The sequence below is a fragment of the Cylas formicarius genome, unplaced genomic scaffold (genome assembly GCF_029955315.1).
Source record: "Cylas formicarius isolate icCylForm1 unplaced genomic scaffold, icCylForm1.1 PGA_scaffold_12__32_contigs__length_19106922, whole genome shotgun sequence".
Lineage (NCBI taxonomy): Eukaryota > Metazoa > Arthropoda > Insecta > Coleoptera > Brentidae > Cylas > Cylas formicarius.
In genome coordinates, this window is record NW_026844225.1 from 19,004,827 (window position 1) to 19,030,513 (window position 25,687).

General features: G+C 30.3%; 2 protein-coding genes across 2 annotated transcripts in view; one reads left to right on the plus strand and one right to left on the minus strand.

The window, feature by feature from the left end:
- LOC132708854 (Kv channel-interacting protein 4-like) overlaps positions 1-13,388 on the minus strand; it is a 30,440-nt gene extending 17,052 nt beyond the window's left edge. The window contains exon 1 of the mRNA XM_060681490.1: positions 13,275-13,388. Coding sequence (XP_060537473.1) covers positions 13,275-13,278 — 4 coding nt within the window. The 5' untranslated portion in view covers positions 13,279-13,388. The remainder of the gene's footprint in view (positions 1-13,274) is intronic.
- A 5,379-nt stretch (positions 13,389-18,767) lies between these two features.
- LOC132708537 (uncharacterized) lies at positions 18,768-20,038 on the plus strand. Its single transcript, XM_060680885.1, has 4 exons — positions 18,768-18,902; positions 19,495-19,603; positions 19,717-19,908; positions 19,971-20,038. The coding sequence occupies exons 1-4, from the start codon at positions 18,768-18,770 to the stop codon at positions 20,036-20,038; spliced, it is 504 nt and encodes a 167-aa protein (XP_060536868.1).
- Positions 20,039-25,687: the final 5,649 nt, after the last annotated feature.

The window sequence follows — 25,687 nt, forward strand, 5'->3', positions numbered from 1 at the left end:
ATTTTGCGCCTTATTTCGGGAGATGAAATACCGCCTATTGTCGGGCAAAACTTTCACGGTATTTCATTTTAAGCATCGAGAAAGTTATACTCTTCAACGTACTTACTAGTCTTATCCTGTACGATACACAGGACAACTTAAGTGTTTGTTATTGCGTCGTGTTCTTTTGTCGAGGATTTCATTGTTTTGAGTTCTTTTGTGTTTTGAGAGTCGAACGCGATTTAAAAACTTCGCGCTAATTCTTTTAATACAATTCAAAATTCGTTTGAGAAACAGAAGACGCTGGGGATGTTATTGAAGGGAAAATATCACCATCTCATATTTAATCAGCATTTAATAATGAATATAATAATATCATCTCTAGTTTGGGTAACCATAATAAAATTTATGAAGTAAATAAATATAATCTGTAAAAAATACAAATCCTGACATCCATATATTGATAAAGCCCTAATTTGAAAAACTTGTTATAATTGAATAGGACAAAGAAAATGGAATTGGAAAAAATTCTATAAAATCTTTGATCAGTAGAATGGATATTTCATTGTTCAAGTAAATATTTTAATTTTAATTCTGCTTTTAAATGCCAAATGAGATAGTGAAAATTCGGAGCGCGAGCATTGAAGATGCCAAGTGAGATCTTGGCGAAACGTCTGCAGGATTCCAGTCGGAGTTCAACAAAAGAACGGATGATATCCCGGAATATATTGTCATCACATTTTTCCATACGTGAATATATATATATATATATATATATATATATATATATATATATATATATATATATATATATATATATATATATATATATATATATATATATATATATATATATATATATATATATATTCTCACGTATTGATTCACGGATGGAAAAATATGATGACACTATATTCCGGGATATCATCCGTTCGCTCGTTGAACTCCGACTGGAATCCTGCATCCGACTGGAATCCTGCAAATCCTGCATCCGACTGGAATCCTGCAGACGTTTCGCCAAAATCTCACTTGGCATCTTCAATGCTCGCGCTCCGAAAACACTTCGAACACTGTGTGTTCGAAGTGTTTTCGGAGCGCGAGCATTGAAGATGCCAAGTGAGATTTTGGCGAAACGTCTGCAGGATTCCAGTCGGATGCAGGATTTGCAGGATTCCAGTCGGATGCAGGATTCCAGTCGGAGTTCAACGAGCGAACGGATGATATCCCGGAATATAGTGTCATATATATATATATATATATATATATATATATATATATATATATATATATATATATATATATATATATATATATATATATATATATATATATATATATATATTTCTAAATTTTTCCACTTTTTACGCCTGGTTACTAATTTGCTCGTTAGGTACAGGAAATTGTTTTTTAGTATAACTATTGCAAGAGAGTTCTTCGCACTCTTTAAAATTAATATATTTCCCAAGTGCAGCACGGCTTCTGTTGACAGTATCAAACAGATTGTGTGGAATAAGCAAATCTAAAATCCTACTGTTGTGATTCTTGATGTTGTTAAACTGCTTGGAAAAGCTATCACAGAATTGGGAAGTATGGATATCGTCAATAAAAAACTTTACCTTAAACATACCTACGTTAAGGTTTTTTGTACCCATTTAAAGAAGAAGAATGAAACATTCACCTTACAACATTGCTGCGTAACTGCTAAGGAATGATTTAATGTACCTCGACCTAACCGCTAACCACTTGCTGAGGATCTCATGAACAAAGGGGATCTACGGTGTGGAAAATTTAGCCAATAGTTTTCCCCTCGGGAGATACGTATGTTTAAAAACCTCGTTGAGTTCTCAGGACAATTCGCCGATCAATTATGCCAATGGCTTACTCTCATAAACGAGTCTCGTTTGTTTCGTTACTAAACGAACTGCCTTGCAATGAAGAATAAATTAAGGAAAAATTATTAACCCCTTCCCCCCTTAGCAGCGCCAGAGAAAAGGGGTTCCAAATCGTTCTTTTGTAGACCGACACGTAAATAACCGGAAAACGCCGTAATGCAGGAATGTTTCGCCCTTGACGCATACCATAAATTTCCGGAAAATTTTCAACGAAAAGTTTTAAACGGATGCAGGGCTAAGCGCAGACTTTTGTGTTTTCGCGAGTTACTCAGACCTTTTCCAAAAGGTTACTCTCCCTCTTGATATTTTTTTAATGACGAAAGTAATGAGACTCGGCTTTCAATAAAAAAGTTTCCTTTCTTATTATTCGCCAATTTTAATTTTACCTTAATTATGAAAACTGCGTGTGCGCGTACATTTTTATTTACTAATTTGTTTGAATTTACTAGTGGGTGCAAGTATTCAAAGGGTTATTCCATATTCAAGTTCCAACCCAGCAGCGAAAATTAAACAGAATTGTTGAACATTGCGTAATATCGCAATGTATTGCAAAAAATTACAAACATTTTAAGTCCTTTATTAAATATTGAATTGGGAATATTATTTATTTTACTAGGAATGATGCTGTTGATACCAACTAAGTGGCTCAATAGAAGATACACAGCAATTGGTACCAGAAAAGAAAGAAATGAGACTTGCAAATGAAGGGAAGAGAAATATGTTGTGTCACGAACATAATTTTTTGATTTCTGAGGAATTTTCAATGCGAGTTCCTTGATATCTCCATATATTTCGTTTCAATAGTTCTTGCATATTATTATTAAGCATTTTGAAATTAAATTGACTTTTCGATCAACAAGGTGTCCTAAGTTTACTAAATTAAAAGAGGCGCATTGGGAGAGGCATAGTCGTTGAATGCAAAATTGTTCAATGACTATATCGTGTTAAAAAAAACTATATAAATTCCGGAAATTATATAATTGGTTACCAAATTTACATCTTTATGCTTTCGCTTACTGCTAGATTATATACTTTTTTTTATCGTTAATTTGTTATAAATGAATGAACTATATTGCAACGAAACCCAACAAAAAACACATTTTTATTTTTAGGTTTAAGTGTAATTAAAGTTTTAGACCATATTTTTATTTAATTTATCTGACAGATGATCGAGCTAATTAGTATCTTACAATGGAATGCTCTGCTTGAGAAACTAGACCCCAACTTGAGCGAGGATGATAAGGAGCTTACTAACATTGTACGTGAATGACGTATGTAATAATGCAGCTCTATTTAGATTTAAAGTATTTACAACCATTCTAAAATAGATCTTTTCTTTAAAACACTGTAGTTTTTTGTTTAGTTTTGGTTTTTCTCTCGATTTCTTTTTCTTTCGAATCTCTTTCTTTACAGGAATACATGATAAATGCTCATTAACTGGATGCATTAAAGAGGTTTTATAAAATACTAACACCCTTGACATAAACAATGAAAACAGTATTACCTGCATTCAATGACACTTTTCCACCACGTTTATAGTTATTTTTGGTTAGTTTTATTCATTTGATTTGACACCATTCCAAGCCGCAAACTATCTGTATTGGCCTTAGAGGAAGGTGCCACAACTGAAACACGAGTAGATCTAAAATTATTCCCCTCACTGCAGACTAAACCTGGCATCTTAATAGCGTTTTTATCAAGCAAATGGTTTCCAAATCCCATTCCTTGAAATGGACTTTTTGCCATCTAAAATTTATTCGCATGTTGCTACGTACAATTCACATGTTTGAAAAGGGGCCCTTCACTCCAGGTTTTTTTTTTTTAAGTGGCAGAGACTTTTGACTCCCTCAATGCTTGATATCATGCAGAATGTTCTCTATGTAAACCAATTATATAATACTAATACTCTTGATTATAAGTTCCTAGAAATAATAGTTTTAAACTAATTAATGAAAAATTATGTGAACGGCTTCATAGAGCATACTCGACGACATCGTTAGAAATTTCATGATATTATTCTGGAATTTTTTGAATTAATAACAAAAGATATGCCTCAACTAATGTTCTCAACTAAACCGACACATTTTGAGACGTCCGTTGACCATAATCGCCTGAATAAAATTAACTAATCTGGGTTCACTAATTCCGCAAAGCCCTTCAGGAAACATCTGAATCTGTTTACCAAACAAATACGCATCCTCATAAATTATAAACTGGGAGAAAAGAACATCTTCCTTTCCGTCTCCCTCTTTCTAGTTGTTCCAAGTCTCCTGTTTATATGTATTCGGCCAAATAAAAAGGTTACATTCGAATTGAATAGGAAAGGAAATGTAAGAGAGCTGTTCGAAAAACATTTAGGGATGAATAAATTTGTATATTATAGTCGTAGGACCTATGAATACAACATTTCAATCGAAAAATACTTTAAAAATATTCATTGTTTTGATTTATTTGTTTCTATATACCGGTACATTCAAAACGCAAAATTGACATATTTTATTGACTCGATGGGATAGCCTAATATTTATAGCTCGCGCTATAAATATTAGGTTGTTTCAGGAAAGTACACAGTAACACAATTGGAAGTTCCGTCCCCTTTCGTTCAATTTCAGTGTCGTAGGTAAACTTTTTTTGATCCCTATTGTAAATATAATACTAACAAATTGTAATCTTAGGTTTAAGCGACACCGACAAATTATATTCCAAAAAACTTTTTGTCTCTAAAAATGCTTCACAGCAACCAACATATTTAAAATTTCCAACTAAGGAAAACTTTGTGTGAAACTTTAGTATTCTCTCATTTTAATCACAATGATTATGTTTACAGTTTCTGTCGCGATGTGGACACCAAAAACAGAATATAAAGAGTTTAAAATTTGTGTATACGTTTTATATATTGTTTTAGAAAGTATGGTCATATATCCCATCTATATCACCACTTGCAAAGAATTAGTGTTAATTTTACCCGTGAACATTTTTCCACGTTTTTATATAAAATTATTTAAAATGAAAACTCCGTTCAAATGTTCAAATCAGGTCCAGGAATAAATTGCCAATTCCACCCCCTCAGAGTGGTTTTTATTATAATGATTTGCAAGTTGATTTATTAAACTTAAGTGTTGAAAATGTGAAATCTAAATTTAAAAAATTTACTTTATATACAACAAATTATACAGCACTTTCCTTGATAATTATTTAATTGTATGTACTCTCAATTTTATGAATTAACATATTTGTAACTATTGTTTAACAGCGTTATTCTTCCTTAAAATTATATTTTAAAAGTATATGCATGCCATTCTTTGTTCAAAATTCAGTACAGTGTGTTGGTTCAGTACAGTTGCTCTAAGTTAGACTGAGCCAGCATAGAATACCTAATTTGATTAATTTGTAAATTATTTTCACTTTTGATTAATAAAGTCATATTATTATTATTATTGTTATTATTATTATTGTTATTATTATTATTATTTTTATTAAATAAACCTTTTAAGGTAAAGTAAAGGGAAATGAATGATACTTTAACCTTGATAAGAGTAATTAAATTTAAAGTAATTTAATTAATTAAATAAAATACAATTATAATTACAAAATACAACCACAGCACACTTTGAAAGCTGCAAACAGATTATGCCATCTTGTTTCGTTGTTGCATTACAGGATTAAATAGAAATTTTGCATTTTTTGGGGTGTTATAAAATTTCGGATATCCTATATAGGAAAGGTAAAAAACCCACATAACAGTTGTCATTTTGTTTTAGGGATAATTATGTTTTGAAATACTCATGTAGCCCGTAAAACCAGAGTGAATCCCGTTATTAAAACTGTGTGTTGGGCTTTTTAATGGATAATATTTCTGTGGTTGTTATGATGAAAAGCGCGTTAAATTAGAAACAAACCTCGGAACGAATGATATTATATTTTATTGACCTTTACGTAAAAGTCAATAAAACTGCTTTTAAGGGAGCGGGTTGTGATTTTAAACCATCTTTGCATCCGGAACTGGAGGCTAATTTCTGGCCCATCAGATTGGCAAAAATGTTCCTACAATAAATATTGAAAATTATTTCTGCGCTTCAGTTATTTTTAACAAGGTGACTAAAGGTCGGCTGAAAGTTGTTATCTTCCCTTTAAATGATTAATCGCCGATATTGCTTTCGACATTTGACACCCTTAATCTGTGTTATCATCGTTTTTTTATAAATCGATCGCAAAGTGTTTTTATCGAAGCCCCGGCGTAGGTGGCGGAAGATGAATTATTATTGAAGAGCGATTAGTTTGGAAATTCGTAAATTAAACAGAACAGGTTTTTAAAGCAAACTAAACGTAAACATAAACAATAAACTGACATTACACTCTGTTGGTTTTCGTTCGTAAACACTTGAACTTTGTTCACTTCCCGCCCGTTTATATCATGTTATCATAATTCAAATAAAATCAGGCAGAACGTTGCTGCTACTAACTTAGTATTTAGTTAGGGATAAACGCGCCTGCTTTTGACATTACACTGCGTCACAGTTTCAACTATATATACTTGTATGGGGTGGGTAAAAATGTCTGTCATGTCATCATTCGAATGAGTCCATGTTTAATGTTAGACGTGGGGCTAAATATTTTTTTGGGTATATGGAAAATTGAAAAAAAAAAACTGGACAAAAATCATGTTGAAAATATTACCACAATATGAGTTTATTTGTTGCCCAACGTTTTTTATGGATTATTTGTTTTTAATGAAACTGAATTTTAGGGAAAATTTTGTATGTATATATTTTCATTCTTATTAGGTCCTGATAACTATTGTCTATACGGTAAGTTTGAAAATCATTATGTTTATTCGTTTTTTCAATTCTCCACTATTAATAATATCACTAATCGACGATATTGCCGTTTTTGTAAGTATACAGGTTTCTTTTAAAGCTTCTTGTTTGATAAATTCTCTACTGATTAAAGTTTCATACACATTTTTCGCAATTTGTTTTGCATCAAGCGACAAATGATTTCGACGCGTCATTGTTATATTCTGGTAAAAGAACTTTTTCAAAACGCACAGCAAATATATCAGAAAGAAAGAAATATACGTGGTCCACCCCTACCTTGTCACTAAAGTAAGAATACATTTTTTGTTAATGGCTTTACCCAATAGTAATTTATTGGAGAGGGTCCGTCGAAATCCAACCATTATATATTTTAATGCGAATTTATTTTTGAAACCACTTTATATAACTTTAAGCTATCAATATCATTCAAATCCCGCTTTGCTGAGATGTATCATCTTCTTCATCTTGATTGGATCACCCTGTATTATAGTAACCGATTTTTCGTTCCATAATAAATGACTTTGTGGAGGCTAAACCTAATATGTATTCATACTTTTTACAATTAGACTACAAAAGTGCTGAGTCTATAGTTTAAACATCTTGGATTGAAATAGTAAAATATCTAATGCTAGTTTTAATATTTGCAAACAATTAAAAAAAAGAGTTACAATAGTTTTTATAATCCTCTATAAAAGATCTTTTATCATTTCCCTAAATGAGTGTAGTGTTCCAATTGTTGGCAAAAATAATAGTCAAAAAACTCGTACAAAACTCTAAAAGTGCCAATACGTGTTCGAATCGTTTTGAAATCACCGGAACATACTTGCTAAAAGTTTTTACTTCTGGCGACAAGGAAGCAGTAACGCTAAAACAAACCCCTTTTGCGTTTGAAGTTTTTGTGTTGACGTCGAGAGAGGAATGGAGTTCGTACTGTTCTGTGTTCATGAAACGCTGATGAGGTTTCTAGCCCGTAGAAATACATTTCGATAAATTCAAAATAGAATTACGACTACATTGGTGGAAAGAATTTTAGTTAAAGAGTTTTGGTTTTCTGAGTCTCAGCAACTCGAAATGAAAGCTACCAAATCTTACTTTATGTTATTTGGTCTCATCTAAACAACTAATTAAACCTTACTTTCGAGTACGCGTTAAAGATCAACATTTCAATCGCCTCAGTGCATGCATTCAATTAAATGTATTACGCAAACTGACGTTAGAACTTTATTTACCATTCAAATAAGTTATAAATGACAAGTAGGAAAAGGTTAAATGCATTAATATTAATAAGAAACAGTATTAAAATGGAATAAATTAGAGAAAAGGCAAAAAAATAAATAAGTAAGTAGCAAACAATAACAAAATTATCAGTTGTTCTGACGACATGTCCATTGTCTTTTTTTATCTCGAGTCGACTTAACGTGAATACTAAATAAACATATATTTTAATTACAAAAATTATTGTATATATATATATATATATATATATATATATATATATATATATATATATATATATATATATATATATATATATATATATATATATATATATATATATATATATATATATATATATATATATATATATATATATATATATATATAATGTATCTCCCAGTGCATAACTTTTTAATGGACAATTCATCGTCTTGACTGAAGAATTAATATTTTCCGGTGAAGGCGTTCTATTCAAACGCTGCTTAAATAGACCGAAGTATTCATTAGTTTTCTTCTATCAATGGAAAATCCATTGCAAAATATACCTTCGAGTATTTATTAGTATTGTATAAAGCATTCCTTTGCAATTAAATGCATAGTATAAGTAAATTACCTCAACAAAAATGTGTTATTTAGTATTCTCCTTTAATGGATAAATATAAATCGTATGAAAATAAATGGTTTTAAAAAAATAGGTATTATACATGGTCAAAGGAATTTCAAATTACTTCTGCAATTATTGGTATTATGATCAACTTATTGCGTGGGAAGGTTTGTATTATTTTTAGCTCCGTTATCAGAATAACTTTATGGCTCAACAATAAATAATAGCCCTGCGAGCACGTCAGCGCAACACAATGGCCCAGTTTTTTCTGTACAAGCGGGACATTTTGAAGTGGACAAAAGAGAGAAAAATCGCGATTTAAACTTTGTTTCATCGAAAATAGAAAACAAGCGGCAATGAAGTTTGATGGTGGGCCACACCGGCATTTTTTATGAATTAACATGGAAATGTTCGGCCGGCAATAATTCACAAATTTTCCCTGCTAGGGACAAGGTTCCTTAATTTACATGACAGATTCCATACACATGAATGATATACTTCCGCTGCGCAACTACGTCGTATTTCAATTATCGCTTTGTTCACACTTCGATTTTCATTCTGGCGAAATGGATTAAACAGGGAATTGATCAGTTGAATAGAAAAAACCACAGACGTTCGTCATTTCTAATTAAAAAAGTGAATTAAGTTTCGCAAGTAACAAATGATAAAGTAGAAACACGCATTCGTTAATCATCTTATTTAATAGTTTTTAATAGCACAGAAAATATTTCAAAAAAACAGAAATTTTAATTATCTGCTAGATTTGTCCATGAGCAGCTTTTATAATTTTTAAAATAGACGAAGAGAAAATGTACGAGGGATGTTTCCAAAATTGCCAGAATTGTGTTATGAATAAATTAAGCAGAGAGGCACAAGGCAATTTTATTGGTGCCAAAATCACTACTAGGTAGGTAGCTCTTCTATATTTTTTCCAGTTGTAGATTGTTTAATTTAATTGTTTAAGACTTACCTTATTCTGCATAATTGAAATAAAATTTATGCTTGTTGAGTACGAGAAATGTTTGGAAAATATTATTATTAAATTCATAACTTTAGTCACCTACGTTCAGTTTACTCTGCTAAATGCGATCAGATTTGAAAAAAAAAACTAAAATGATAAAATAGTAAGAATACTCAATTATCTTTTTTTTTTAATAATCCGTTAAATTGCCAAAAAAAGTCTTACAGCTTACAAAATTTTTACTCAAATAACCATGTTATTGAAATAAATAACAACGATTTTAAAACAAATTAAATATATTGGTTTGTAGTTTGTCCTATGGTATTAATTTATATTTTTGTTTGAACGCACTCTTAAACTGTAGAAAAACAGTGGAATAAACAGTATAACTGTGTGATATACCAAAATCCAAAACAATTTTATTTATTGATCGGTAATATCTGTCAACTGTTTCATTTTGTACCTCTGTTACAATTGAACCCATATTTTCGATTGTAAACTGAATTATAGCCCTCGCGAAACCAAACAGTTAAATTAAAACGTGACGCAATAAGAACTTATAAACAAATCTTTACATTTCCACAGCGTAATTGAAAGGTGTGAAAACAAAAATAAACTTGGGATTATCCTATGTTCTGGTTACTTTGAAACGATTTATTAACTCGCGGTTTATTATTCTGGGCTAAAGTTTATTTGATCGTAATAACTATACGTTGGTTATATTCGATTGTTAAATTGTATTAGATTCGAGAACTTTTTTATATCGACGTATTTAATATCAATCAAAATCAAACATTTAAACATATCTCGCTTTAAAAAGGTGCTTTATAGACTTTTCATTCCCTTGTCAGGATCGAACTTCTGTATCGTTATAAACGGCACTGACGTTTTTCCCAAAAACGTTTGCCTACAAATTGATATGTTATATATACGATAAAAATTTAATCTCTACGACCAAAATTTTTCAACCGGATACTTTCGTTTAAAATTTCCATTAACCCTTTCAATAAAAGCTTTCGACTGTGTAACGCAATTTTATGATTTATTATTAGTGCGGATTGTAATTGTTCTAAAAATGTCACTGGTTTCGGGTGGATAAAATCTATGAAAACTGTAGGATTTATCATCGTCAAATAAATTTGCGTACGTGGTTCTCCGTTATTATTAATTTATAAACGATAAATGCGACCGATAGCAACCTAAATTGCAAAGCTACAACAAGCACTTTTAATTAAAATAACTAGATTATTAATTATGGCAAAAAAATGGGTATCCTTTTAGTAAGACCAACGGTATACGTGATTAATCGCTCCATGTGTTACAGCCTGAAATAAAGTTTAATGAAAAAAATCCATTACAAGATATCCCAGCGCGGTGCCAATCATCGGCGGTTCAAAATGGTTGTCCGGTTTCAATGAAATTTAAAATTGTGTTCAATTATTGAGCACCGCTCAAAAAAACATGAATAATTGCCGATTCCCTCTGATAAAATTTGCAGTTAACAAGTATTAAAGTGACAATGGAATACTGACAAAAATATTGTTCGGGATATTCATGAAAGAACTTTATTAACAATTTGAATCTACGTTCTTCGACACAAATAAATTGATTTGAAAGTTTAAAAAAGCTCATCTCAACTTATATCTGTTTCATTTAATTTTCTATACATCCAAAAGGCTGCCCGAAGAGGCATACTGTTATAGCATTGCACGAATTTTAAAAAAATAATTCTACACGAAAATATCATAAAAATTTAAAAAAAAAGTTAAATATTAATCTAAGAATTAACTATTTCTTAATATAAGGAAAACATTATTTTTAAAATTGTAAGAAAATTACATATTTTCTATACGTTTTCCTAAAAAAAAATAATGGAAAAATGAGTAACAGTAAATAAAATTAATTAAACAATTTATTTGTAACATTCAGAAAAAAAATTATAATAATAATTATAATATAAAAATGAGATTTTATATAAAAATGTTTAAATTATGTTTGCTTTTTTCATTTAAATATGCCCATTTTGGTATTAACACAGACAACCAAAATAACAGTGTTATAATTGTTTTTATAAAAATGGCAAGCCAATACCTTTTGAAATTTCACTTTAAAATAGCACAAAAATCGAATTCATTCTTCCAATCATGTTTTCAATGATACAGAATAAAAATGTGAAGTGAAGTGTTATAATAAAAATTAGTGTGTCTATTTTAGAAAAATAATCGATAACGGCATATCTCAAATTCAAAACGAGCTGTATAACGTTCTCTTAAATCAAAAAGAGTGCAATTACATATACTACGTGTGAATATGTAATTAATGGGATAAATACGCTTAAGACTGGTGTATCAGAGAAATGGAAAAAAATCGCACTTTCTCGTAGGCATTTTGTATCAACCGAAATCACTTTAATTACGTAATTAGGAATTAAACAATACACACGCCAAAGTGCACACGTTCAATTTGACCAAATCGAATAAAATGATTTGCACGGTTGATAACGTCGATTTGTGGTATTTTCAGTGACGATGTCGAAAGTTGTGAGGTTTCATTAAAGAAGCTCGCTTTTAATTATTGCGCTTTTTATCATTCATATTAAAGCACGCAGGGGATTATGACAGCAAAGGAGCAACGGTGTAAGGAAAGAGGGAACATGACTTTTGTATTCAGCTACACTCGACTGTTAAAATCAGAAATAAAATTAATATAACATTAAATTAAATTAAAAAAAAAACTTCTTTTTAAAAGATAATTCGCATTGTTAACTAATGCATTTTGATTGGGTATCATCTGAATGAAACTGGTCAAAAATAATGCTAAATATCCTTGATGAAAGAAACTTCCTTTTTATGACAAAAATTATTTCTGTACAAAAACAGCTTCTAATAAGATTGTTTCGATACTATTTTAACGGCTAATAGCAAAAACAGTGTTTGTGAATCTCAAATTCGTATCAACAATATTGTACTATATTAATTTCGTTTCAACAAAAACTGTTTCCTTTCTATTTTATATATTATACTTTATTATAGGAAAACTGTTTGGATAATATATTTTTGTTTATAACGACAGATGCGTGCAATGCATAAGTTACTTTACTTGTTACTTGACCACCATATCTAAGCGTATTTTTTTAACAAATAATTTAAAATTTAACTTCATTTCATTAATACAGTCATAGAAAATTTATTGCAATTCCGATAAACAACTGGGAGAAATATACTTAATTTATTGAAAATTTTGCTAGTGAATTTGGATTAATTTGTTGAATATACTTTAACAATACAGTAAAATGCATAATAATAAGTGAAGCTTTTCGGTATGCGTTGTTAATTTTACTGTAGCGCGTTGGTACATTTACATACATACCTTAGCAAAGACCCCAAAATTCAATGTAGTTTTCTTTGATTTAGTTGCAAATATGTCTGTAATTTTAATTATTTTTTTTAAGATGGGCAAAATGCTAATAAATTGTGGCATTCCCACAATGCGGCTGTAATGATAAAATACATTTTTTATTTAATATTGCCAGATAATCTAATTTAGAAAATACAAATTTTCTTCTATACAAACAATTTAGCTAAAGAAGCCATCATTTGGAATTTTTTTTATTATGACGCATGTAGAATCTAGTTGCACACAATTCGTCAACAAAGATAAACACGAATATGCGGCATGCGATGACAAGTGAACATTAATCTTACCATGCAGTAATGGGGTGATAACTAAATATAATAATAATAAAATAACTAAGCGGCAAAAACTAATGCCGAAACGGCACATAAAAAACTGCAAAACAATACCCATTATGCATCAGAACGCTGTGAAAATGTGTTGTTGGTGAACGTCTAAGTGCAGAAATTCGGAGATCGCAGCATCGGCGACTAGTTGCCCAACCGCCACACGCTATCGCGGAGTCGAGCCTACTGAAAATTTACCCTGACGTTGTTTGCCCAAGTTGTATTCGGAGCTTTCAGAGAAGCGGAATCAACGCGGACCGAAAGAAGCTTAGATCATTGACGTACTATGCACGAGATTTCAAACACACGTTTGCGTTATATACATATGTTTCTCTTTTACACGTGCTCGTTAAAAACGCTCCCCTATTTTTGACATTTTAATTGTTAAAAATTATACCAAATGTGATATGGCGCAAATGTTTAAGTAAAAGCGTTTTTTTATAACCCAACACGTGAATGTATTTATAATTCAGTTTAATTGTTGATAGGTTTAATTAATTCACTTTTTGCTGTATGAAAAACAGATATTACTGAGTCATATTTCATAGGGGCAGTATTGTAACTATGTTGATTGTCAACAATCGCGAGAGTGGCCTGTAAATGAAGAGGTAGTTGACCTACGCGTGTCTTAGAATTCTAGTTACATGAGACAGTTGTTGGCAAAGTTTGTTCTAATAAATGTCTTGTGCCTACTAGAAATTGTAAATCTAAATAAACCTCGTTGTTCTTTGTCATAAACAAAATCGCTTTAAAATAATTGTGAATTAAAATCCATAATTAGTGGAAGTACGATGGTTTCCATCGATCATTGGTGGAATTATAGTGCTAATATTAGGTAATTTAAGAAAATTTTGGAGTTATAAATCATACAATTAAGATTAAAAATGAATAGTAAAATATCTGATTTTGAAGTCAGCGGACTAATTTATAAATAGCCAAAAAAGGTAAGGTGGTAATGTATATAAGATTATGAGATAGAAGATGGACTAATTTGACCTAAAAGGGATCATCATCTCCCCTTCAGGTATTAGGCGTTTTTTTCTTTTCATTTCTTGTTTGTTCCCTTCTTGTTCAACTTGTCACTCTTCTTAAACATTCCTTAGCTTAAGACTGTTTTCTGCTATCTTCTTTCTTGGTCCTTATACATATCTCCCTTCTGTATATGAGAGTTAGCTCAGCTAGAGTTTTGTAATATTTTAATTGTCTTTCTTTTCTGGGCTTGTTCATTATAGGAAAAAAGTCATTAACAAAAGTTTGTAAATTATTTCAAAAGTCATTTTTCAATCGATTCACTAGTTCTGGAATTCTCACAAATAAATGTCAGGAAAATGTCATCAAGTTGCAGCTGGTAGCAACTTAATTGGTAATTTATATGATAAGTTATTGTACATACCCGTTCTAAACGAACTAAAAACAAATTGTGAAACTCAGTGGGCTAATCGTCCATTGAAAATAATAAATAACAAAATAAATAATTAAAAAAAACTGTTTAATTCTGCAGAACTTCTAATAGCAGATTTTTGTTATTCATATCTTGGATAACAATAAGCAAATAACTTGGCAATTTAAGAGTCGAATCACTTTTTTGATCCGGTTTCTGTATTAACTGTATAATGTGCAAACTGCAACACATCATCTTTAAAAGCTGTTGAAGCTCTTTTAACTCGTAATTAGGCGGTTAACCTATATACTATTAAAATCTCCCAGTTAATTGAAAAACGTAAATCCTGGACACGGAAGTGAAATATGTTCTAAACTTGCCCTCCCTTGACGCTACGATATATTTGGCATCCTTGAGCATTTTGCAGAAAATTATTAATGCCGCTCCACACTATTTTTGGAAGCAATATTACTATGCCGTCGGAGATTAAAGTGTAAACTTCGTAATATGTTGTGAAAATATTATAAAGGCATAGCAGGGTGCGTCTGATACAATATACCGGGTGGGGCGTATGGGCGGATACTCAATCGCTCTAAAACATTTCCAAGAACAATTCTCAATCACTTACAATACTAAAATATAGCTTCGGGTTCATTTATTTCTTTAAGTAAAGCATATAAGGCCACACCAATTTCTGTATATTTCACACCGAGGATTTTGGTAACTTGAAGGTACAATTTCACATAACTCACCACATCGTGTAACTATGACGCTAATTTATAATAACTATACACATAGCAGTGTAATCTATTCTTAAATTACTATTTATTAGTGTAATTTACCCAAAAGAGTGATAAATAGAATACACCGAATGGTGCTAATATACAAACTTATGCACCTCGACATTTCTCATTTTACTTTCTACAAAGCTTCTGGATTCCTCCTGCGTCGGTTTTTGCTGAGTCAAAAGAAGGAGAAGCCAACAGGATGATTGGCGAAACGTCAGCAATTTCGACTCAGCAAAAACCGACGCAGGAGAAATCCAGAAGTTTTGTAAAAAGTATTACAATAGCCTGTGGAAGTTTCTTTGACTTTTTTTTATTTTTTAATTTTGAAAAAAGGCGAAAAATTGAATTGTGGTTTTTCAAAACAAATTTAAAAAAAAAACACATTTGCAAGAGAGTCCGCACTTTCCTAAAAGTTTCCTGTTTTTTTTTTAATAGTGTATATATGTGAATGTTGCTAAAAGTTTTGTTGGACCATTTAAGCTTATTTTCAAGTCCTTTTCGAAAACAAGAGATAAGAGGGTAAAGGGATTTAGTTTACTTATACCCAAGCAGGGTAATGAGGATGTGAATTAAAATGTTTTTTCTTAAAATTATTTATTTTAAATAGATATTTAACACGAAAACCTCTTTTAGGTATCAAAAATATAAATCAGTTCCAAAACAACTAAAATAAATACAACAAATAAAACAACTTTTACTGAAAACAGGGCAATAAGAATTTATTAATGAATTAATAATGCAGTGGGTCTTACAAGTTAAAAAAGTGACCAATACAAATTACCAGAAATTTCATTCCATAAAGGAAGTATTGTAAGAATTTAAAAAAGGAACGGAAAGCGTCTCATTATAAGTTATACCAAGATCAAAGTCTATTTTAAATAACATATCCAAGGCATCAAGACTTTGAAGTACTTTTGGGTGAAAAAATTTTACCATGAGCGAGAATAATGCCTGGTGCTACGGTTTCATTTCTTGTAAAAGTAACACAAGTAATATTAATTTTTGGTTTTTCACACAAAATGTTATTACCGAATATTATGTTCAAAAAATGTAATTTATAAAAGTGTGATAAATTAAAAACAATAGCCTCAGTAAAAATTACAGTAGAGATTAATTTATTTATCAAACAATTTGGAAGATAAAGTAAGTCAACTTTCCTTGCTGTATTTTTTTGTTGTAGTAGTACATTTAGGAACAAATGTTTTGAAGATTTACTTACTCAAGAATTTTTTTGGAAAATATTTTTAATGGCCAAAAAATTCGAAATATATAAACTTAGGGTGTCAGGTCTATCCAGAAACCTTGGAACCTAATTTAAAACATATCCTTTACAATTGACCTCCTTTCCTTCTATTCAAATATTATTTTTTTATATACCTATTAATTTCTAAAATTTCTACATCAGGTGGACCAATTTTCAATATTTTTGCTTGTGTTTCTGTATTTGTCAGTTTTTTGTCAGTTGGGGCTGTGTAATGCGATTTCTATTTGCATTTCTTTACCTGAATAAAAATTTAAGGTTATCCCAGAACAATAAAAATTTCTGCTGTCGCATTAGCCCACATCAATATAATTAATATAATCCAGATCCAGGTTCCCGGCACCCAATACGAGGTTTAATTAAAAAAAAAGAGACACGCCTCCCAGTTTTTTGTATCCACCTCCATTTAGCTCATACCCCATCATACTAACAAAAAACTACATAAATTTCATAATTGCTAAAAAGATTTTTCTTAATGTACCGACATGAATTTTTAAATTATTTGGAATTCGCGTTTTGGCACGAAACTTATTCTCCCCAGTTTAACAATACAGTAACAAAATTAAATATTAGTTCCCTTTTTCTTAGAGAAACTTTATAATTCTGAAAAACTTTGTTCCGTCACGATCCAATTTGTAATTAACTCCTGAAAGCTTTTAACGGCTTAATCGGCAACTTCAGCTGAAAATAATTGCAAAATATCGATTTATGTTAAACCGAATTCGAAAAATCTCGATAAAAATAAAAGTCAGCGTTGAGGGATAACGAACTTTTTTGGATTCATCGATAATGCGTCCTATACGGTTGTTCTCAATGGGCATTAAATGAACCCCAAAAAGCCAATGAGAAGTTTTTGGCAATCAAAAGGACGTGGGGACCAACGGTAATTTGTTTTGTATGATTGATTGATGAAAATATTTTGTTTGGATGAGAAGGGGGCCGATATTTGTGACGGACAGAGCACTTTCATGTAATGGATTACCATGCTAGAGCAAATCTGGTCAGAAAACAGCTTTTAATTAATGAAATTTGCCATTATTTCGCTATTTTAAGGTAAGAATTCATTTTTCTTTAAATAATAAGAAAACTTTTTAGTTAATCTATTTATTAACCTACTGCGACTCTTAGAATTTTTTTTAATAAACTCGGGACGAATATTAAAAAAACATAAATACAAATTAATATGATCATATAGTCCAACAGCCAAAATATAACTCACCATGAAATGTGATGAAAAACTGTTAATAATAGTAATAATAATGTCTTTATCAGAAAATAGCAAATTGCAAAGTTTAAACCAGTTAGAAGAAATAAAATGCAATTATATATTTTAATAAAATATAACTCGAGAATAAACGAAAAATAACAAAAACATACAATGAATCAATGAAAAGAAGAGAAAAAGAAGGAATCAAAATATCAAATACAAATAAGTCAAATAATAACAATTTTGTAACGTAGATCTCTCATTAGTAATTAAATGTCATGTCAATTGTTTGGACTCGCTTAGATTTATGTTGCTAAAGCAATGTGTCGTGTCAAATTGGATTAAACTGACTGTACATTTCATGTATTTCAAAAATTCACGAAACAAGGAAACATCTAAAACAATAAATAAATGTTTTAAATAATTAGATTGTCTAATATTAAAGTAGGTAAGTTCAAATTTTAGCACACGTTTTTAGTTTTCTGAAATAATACTTTATAACATTGCCAGTTCTTTACTGAAATTTAATATAATTTGAAATTTAGGATTTGCGATTTAGTTTTAAGGAGAATAGCAGAACAGCCTTCTATAGATTAATATTGAAATATGTGTTACTATGCACCCTAGTTACGTTTGAGTGAAATATACGTGTAAGAAAATTGTTCACATAGTGACAAGCCTCCAAAATTTCAGTTTTTGAAAAGAATTTTAAAGAAATATAAATCCAAATTTCGAAATAGAATAATCTATTAGACTACCCGGAGAGGCATCCCGCGAAAATTACTCCAAAAAATCAGGCAGTATTACAAATAACATTTCTTATCAAATATCGCATTACCTTTGAATACGTAACTGAACGTATGACAGATTCGTTTGTCAGCTGTGTAGTTGATATTTCATTATTCATCTAATTGTCAAAATGCGTTATACTGGTTTTAAGTACAACAAAAATAAAGTGATCAACAAAAAGAAATCAACAAATCCGTTTGCGAAAATGTCATATAGGCAATTACAAATAGAAGCACAGGAAATGCTTTTGCCTGCGAATTTTAAGGTAGGCAAAGTGTTTGACCATAATAGAATGGTAAAAAAGTGCATATATTTTCTTGGGGAGCATAATATGAAAATGTTGCATCAATGACAGCAACCGAAAATGTCAACGTTTAACAAGTACGTCAACTCTAAAAATGGAAATGTATTGCAATGTAAATTCATTTTCACATGTTTATTTGTAATATGTTTCTGCATTAGTCCGGGATTATACAAGGTAATTCACTATGACTCTTTAGTGGGCTTCCAGAAATTTCATCAAATCATTTCCGTTATTCTTTGTCCATAAAAATATTTATTACGGTCATGTTTGTATTCGTAGAAAGCTGAAAGTTGAAAGGATTAGCTAATTCAAAAGAAAATATATTTACTAAAAAAAATATTATTATGAACTACTATCAAAAATATAACATTGACATCTTAATCTGACATTACGGATGTAACCAGGCATTGAGAGACTATAAAGGGTTATTTGTTTTTTGTAATATTATTAATTTATTCAAAAGCTTATCTTAACCTACTGTGAATATTATTGATTTTATTATAAATTAAGTTTTATTATTTCAATTATATTAAAGCGGTATTTAAAACTGTAGCATAAGGTGTTGCTAGCATTGGTAATAGCCAACTTGCAAAATCGCCAGGACATAGTAAATGTGATATTGAAATCGAACGTTAAACAGCGAAGGGGTTCTTCCTCCTCAAGTAAGTAGTACTCTTGGAATATTTTCTTAATGGTTTTCGACGTTTTTATCATTAAGAAAATTAATGTGTCTCACTACCTGTTTAATTTAATAGTGCTTTTTCGCTATGTACAGATAAGTTCAAGACGAATCCAATCACACAGCCCTCTATTAATTTGGAAATCCCAGCTACACAATCAGCAAGCTTGTCACATCCAGAATCAGCGGCAGTGTCCCAGCTAGATATGGTCCCGCAAACGAGTTTTGAAAGCGGATATTTGAGCATAGGTAGTGAGACTACAGACGGAGCATTTACCCCGATAGAAGGTAGTTCACATATTTGTTCGTGAATCATTATGTTAATTTCTTTATTATTTTTTCCCTAACAGCGCAATATTCGGATACTTTTGGTATGGTAGATGTTTTGGAAGACATTTTCAATTCGTCCGAGTTTTAATGTTTCCATCATGCATTTTTGAATATTTTTCAAGTATTTGTTGTTTCTTTCATAAGTAGTTTAGTTAAAATTTAGATAAGTAATATTTATAATATGTAGTTAACTTTTAATTGTTTGTAGAGTATATTGTGTAGTATAATATATTTATTTTTTGTATATTTGCTTATTACGATCTGTTTATTATGAAAAATTTGTTTTTGTCATTAAATAATGAAATAAATTTTTGATTAAAACAATTAATGACATCACGGTGGATGCACCGTAAATGCTGCTAATCACTAACTATAATAATACTTGCTAAAAAGTATTTAATTTATTACGATCATCATAAATATAATATTCGTCAATAAATTCTAATAATATATGGTATGACATTATTATCTAGAATCCAGAAAATTCAATTTCCCACCTAGATCCCGTAGAACATGTTGTAACAGATTCTGCGAAGACAACATCAGATCAACGAAAAATGGAGAATAGCTTTCCTTTCTTATTATTATGATCTACATTATATGAACAACAAAATTTCAATGTTTTAAATATTTTTCTCATTTTAAGCTATTTTTGATGCCTTTTTATTAAATTCTAGAGTTTAGTCGATCTGCCGCTGACTATATAATAAACAAACACCGATTTCAACATTTACGTTAGTTAAGATCGATGGCCGCGAATGCGTCACGATGTTTTGTAAGTTGCCTAATGATTGGCAATAAAATTCAACAGAATTGCGTTGTGATCAATGCTATCGTTTTTAACGCTTTGAAAATCAGTGGAAAAATCAATGTCGCTTTGTGAGACAGCCCATATGACATTTTTGAAATAAGAAATGGTCTAAGTATTGACTTAATTAGAAAATTAAATAAACGTCGCAACCCGGCGCATATATTATTTTATTATACGAAATCTTCATTTTTTGCTCAAAAATTATATTAAATGTATACTAATGGAAAAGTACGAAAAAGTTTTTTGAAAATCGTATTTTACCTTTCGCAGATTTTTGTAGGTCAAATTAATTAATAAATCGAGTAGCCTTGAAATTAAGAAGATTCAGTCGTTAAGGCAGTGAAATGATACAAACATAACATTTCTCCAAAGCAAAACGTAATTTAATCCTCTAAACCGAGATCTTGCAAGTTCCAGTGACATCAATGTCGTAATATTTTATGTAACATTATATGCAGTGTAATCTATGCCACCTAATACGATACACTTACTCCTTTCATTTAAATTTCACTTCTTTTCCTTCAAACTGGTCTAAGCATTTCTGTTATTTATAAACTTCAGTAACGGGAGTCGATTTTCTAGGACGCCTATAGTTAGGTTGGTTACTACCGAAAAGTTACAGTTCAACAATTGAATATAATTCAAAAAGGTTTCAACATTTTTATTCTTATTATTTGATGAAGAAAATTTAAAGGTAGATTCCTTATCTAAAAATTTGAAAAAAAATTCATATAACCTCGAGTCTGGAAATAATTTAGTTTCATGATGCAGGGTGTTTAAACTTTCCCGTCTTTTCTAGTGTTATATTTAAAATGTACTGAAAACGCGTGGAGTTGTTGAGATGCATTTTGGTAGAAGTCAATATTTCACCGAAGGTCACGTTTACATGTACAAAATCGTGTTCTAAAACATTTACGAAACATTTAGCGAAAAACTGTACACCACTGCTTTTTGTACAAACTTTGTTTCACTTTCGGAAAGCCAAACTAATTCTGCTTAGAAAGTGTGAATTGGACTTTTTCATCCTATTTATTTTAATAGTCGGTACAATAACAAGCATTCCTCGGAAAATCGACATATTAAATCGTTACACCAGACCTCGTATTAAACATTAGAAAATATTTTTGTATAACTAAATGTCGACTTTAGTTTATGAAAATTTCATCTCAAAATTCATCTCGATATTTCCAAGCCTTTTCGACAAATTTAAAGTAAACTCCAAAATATGGAAGTGTTAAAGTTTCTCTACAACATTATATAACCCCCTGTATAACGATGTCGTTGTCGCTTTATTGATTCAGAACTCGTAAAAATGGTTTTATATCTAAAAATGGGAGGAAAGCAACATAATATTTATTATTCGCCGTATATATATATATATATATATATATATATATATATATATATATATATATATATATATATATATATATATTCTCACGTATTGATTCACGGATGGAAAAATGTGATGACACTATACTCCGGGATATCATCCGTTCGCTCGTTGAACTCCGACTGGAATCCTGCATCCGACTGGAATCCTGCAAATCCTGCATCCGACTGGAATCCTGCAGACGTTTCGCCAAAATCTCACTTGGCATCTTCAATGCTCGCGCTCCGAAAACAGTGTTCAAAGTGTTTTCGGAGCGCGAGCATTGAAGATGCCAAGTGAGATTTTGGCGAAACGTCTGCAGGATTCCAGTCGGAGTTCAACGAGCGAACGGATGATATCCCGGAGTATAGTGTCATCATATATATATATATATATATATATATATATATATATATATATATATATATATATATATATATATATATATATATATATATATATATATATATATATATATATATATATATATATATATATATATATATATATATATATATATATATATATATATATATATATATATATATATATATATATATATATATATATATATATATATATATATAATTTTGACTTTAGACTGCGGTTAAGTCATTTGTCCAAATACGTTTCTGTGTGTTTAAATTATTTTGAATGCACAGCATAACACGTATAATTTCATCAATCAATTTTCTTTTTTTATCATTATCTGGAAATTTAATCGAACGATCTACTTGTAGCCATAAATTTGCTTTATGATGCAACCTTTGTAGCAGCCACCAAGATGCAACGGTGGAAAACAAAATCCAAAACAAATTCTATAAAATAAATACAATACATACACATTCAGGTGGAATTATTTTTATTATTGTACAATTCATACATCAAGGGTTCTGTCAAATAATACGCATACTAACAATCCAAACAAACCTGATGACGCAAGTTATAATAAATGCATATTGATATACATAGAAAATTTAAAAAAAATCAGCGCAAAACCAAAATGAAAAACTTAAATTTGAAAGTAAATGTCAGGCATTCTTTTCAACTACACCGGGGGTTAAGTTATTTAAAGAGTCTATAAAATTATTTGAATTTTATATGTTGAATAATCTCCTTTCAACGGTTCAAATATGGTAAGCTTAAAGGGCACAATTTGAGTTGATTGTCCTGTCAACATCTTTCATCAGCCCAGTTATATTTAGGGTTGGTATTGTTTAATATGTCAAAAAATTTTTTTAGAAGACTGTTGCCCGTGTGTATATGTTACCATCAAAGTACATCAAGCAGTCATACCTAGATCTGCCAGAGCCAAAATTATTCAATAAAATTAATTAATTTGTATTAATAATTTATTTTATTTTAAATATAATAAAATATACTGTCATATTAAAAAAAAAAAGTTTACTTCGTAGACATTTGGTCAACCCAAAACTGTCGTAGTACAACACGGGCAAAGTACCAAAGTACCAGAAAAACCTACTTATGATAAAAAATATTTGTACATGGGTGTAATTTAATTTGTTGGCAGGAATACACAAAATGTTATCAACACATGTTTTATAGAAATAAAGGGACAGAATTCAAACAAATATAAGAAGAAATCGGTGATCCGATTGCTGCAAAATGTTGTACTAAGACATAACACCTTCATTGAAGTCCTCTTAGTTTCATGCCACTCTTCTTCGATATATTGAATTGCAAGGTCTTTCGGAATATTTTTGTATAAAGAAATAACATTCAAAGAAACAAGTATGTAGTTTTTGTTATTTATAGGTGAATCGATGTAATTAGAATTAGTGGTAACAGCATGTTTACATATTAAATATAATATATATATATATATATATATATATATATATATATATATATATATATATATATATATATATATATATATATATATATATATATATATATATATATATATATATATATATATATATATATTTTAATATGCTTAACGAATATTACGGTAAGGAAGTGGTTATAAAGCAACACAGGTGTACTTTCAGTTTAGCGCCACTTGTGTTTTAGACGAAGAACTTTCTGAAAGGCTCTGGTATTTCTTACAAGTCCAGTGCCCTTGAATGTACCGAAACTTGTTCTGGTCAAATCTTATTCCTGCATCATTTTTCACTGTCAGAAAATTATCGTCTTAGTGACATTGCCATTATTCTAAATTTACGGAGATGTTGAACTTGATTTGTAATTTAAACTTAATTTATGAATCAGCCATAGTGGCCAAAAGTTTTCCATTATAGTAAACGAGTCGTAACGATGTATTTATAATCGAATGCAGTGCAAAACTTTCACTAACATTGTATCTATTTAAGGCGATATAAATTGAGAACAGCAAGTCGCAAAATTGGATCATGATTAAAAAGCAACATGCATATCAAATAATTCTTACTCTTGTAAAAAATACTTCTAATCTGGTCACTTTCCACGACTAATTTGAACGCGGATAAAATTTCGTAATCAGCACTTTTTTTCAGTTATAACATTCCATTGACACTATTCCGATCGGTTTTATTAATAGTTATACTAAATATGCCACGAAATGTATATATTTTTCAATTACGCAGCTCGTAATAGGATTACAAAATAAAACAGGCACACTCATAACACATATTTCATTAATGAGTTCAAGAATTTCGTGTCGAAATAATCCATTTTCTCTAAGAAATTTTTCAAGTGCACTCGTTTAAAATGGTTGCAAAAGGAATTTTTGTGTTGAAAAATAAAATTAAATGCCTTTGCCTGATTCACTGCACTAATAATAATTGTTTCAATTTACCTAAGTGTTGGGCAATTTAACCTTATGCTCAATTTCGATAAAATGTCAGATGGGAAAGTGAAAACCGAGGTGAAAACTAAACTCTTCTATAATACGGCGAACAATGCAACTCGACTTTGCATAGTGGATAAAGAAATTTGATAAATCGGATGAGAAGTCCTCACTCTAATAGATCAGAAAACGATTTCCTAGAAGAGGCCGTCAAATTAGGTATGCCATAAGTGCATCTATTGTTTTTCTTTTCTTTTTAGTATTCAAGGATGATAGCGGAATGGGTTAGTGTGGAAGTGTCGTATTGGGTAATATTAGTTGTTAGAAATAATTTCTTTGAATTTGTTTTTATTACACATACTTCTGGACGGCCCTATCCATCGATTAAATATTCATCATATTGCAGCATTCGATTCGAATAAGTCATTCACAAAACTGCTGATTTAGGCAAAGGAAGAGTGCCCTGCCTTAATTTCATAATTACATTATAAATAATTAAACAAATTCCATACACTATTAGAGATTCTGCAAACCACATCCCGCACAAATAGACAAAACGAAAAAAAGTAAACACTATTGCAACGTTTTTGTTACTAGTCTTTTTCACTTTTAAAATGTCATTGTTCTTACAAAAAAGAAGCCAAAAGCAGACTAGGAGGTTAAAACCCTTACATTGTCGTAAAAAAGAAGAACAATTTGTTACTTTATGGGTAATTTTTGACGAAATGTTAGTGAGACATTTTATTAATGTTTAATAAAAAGC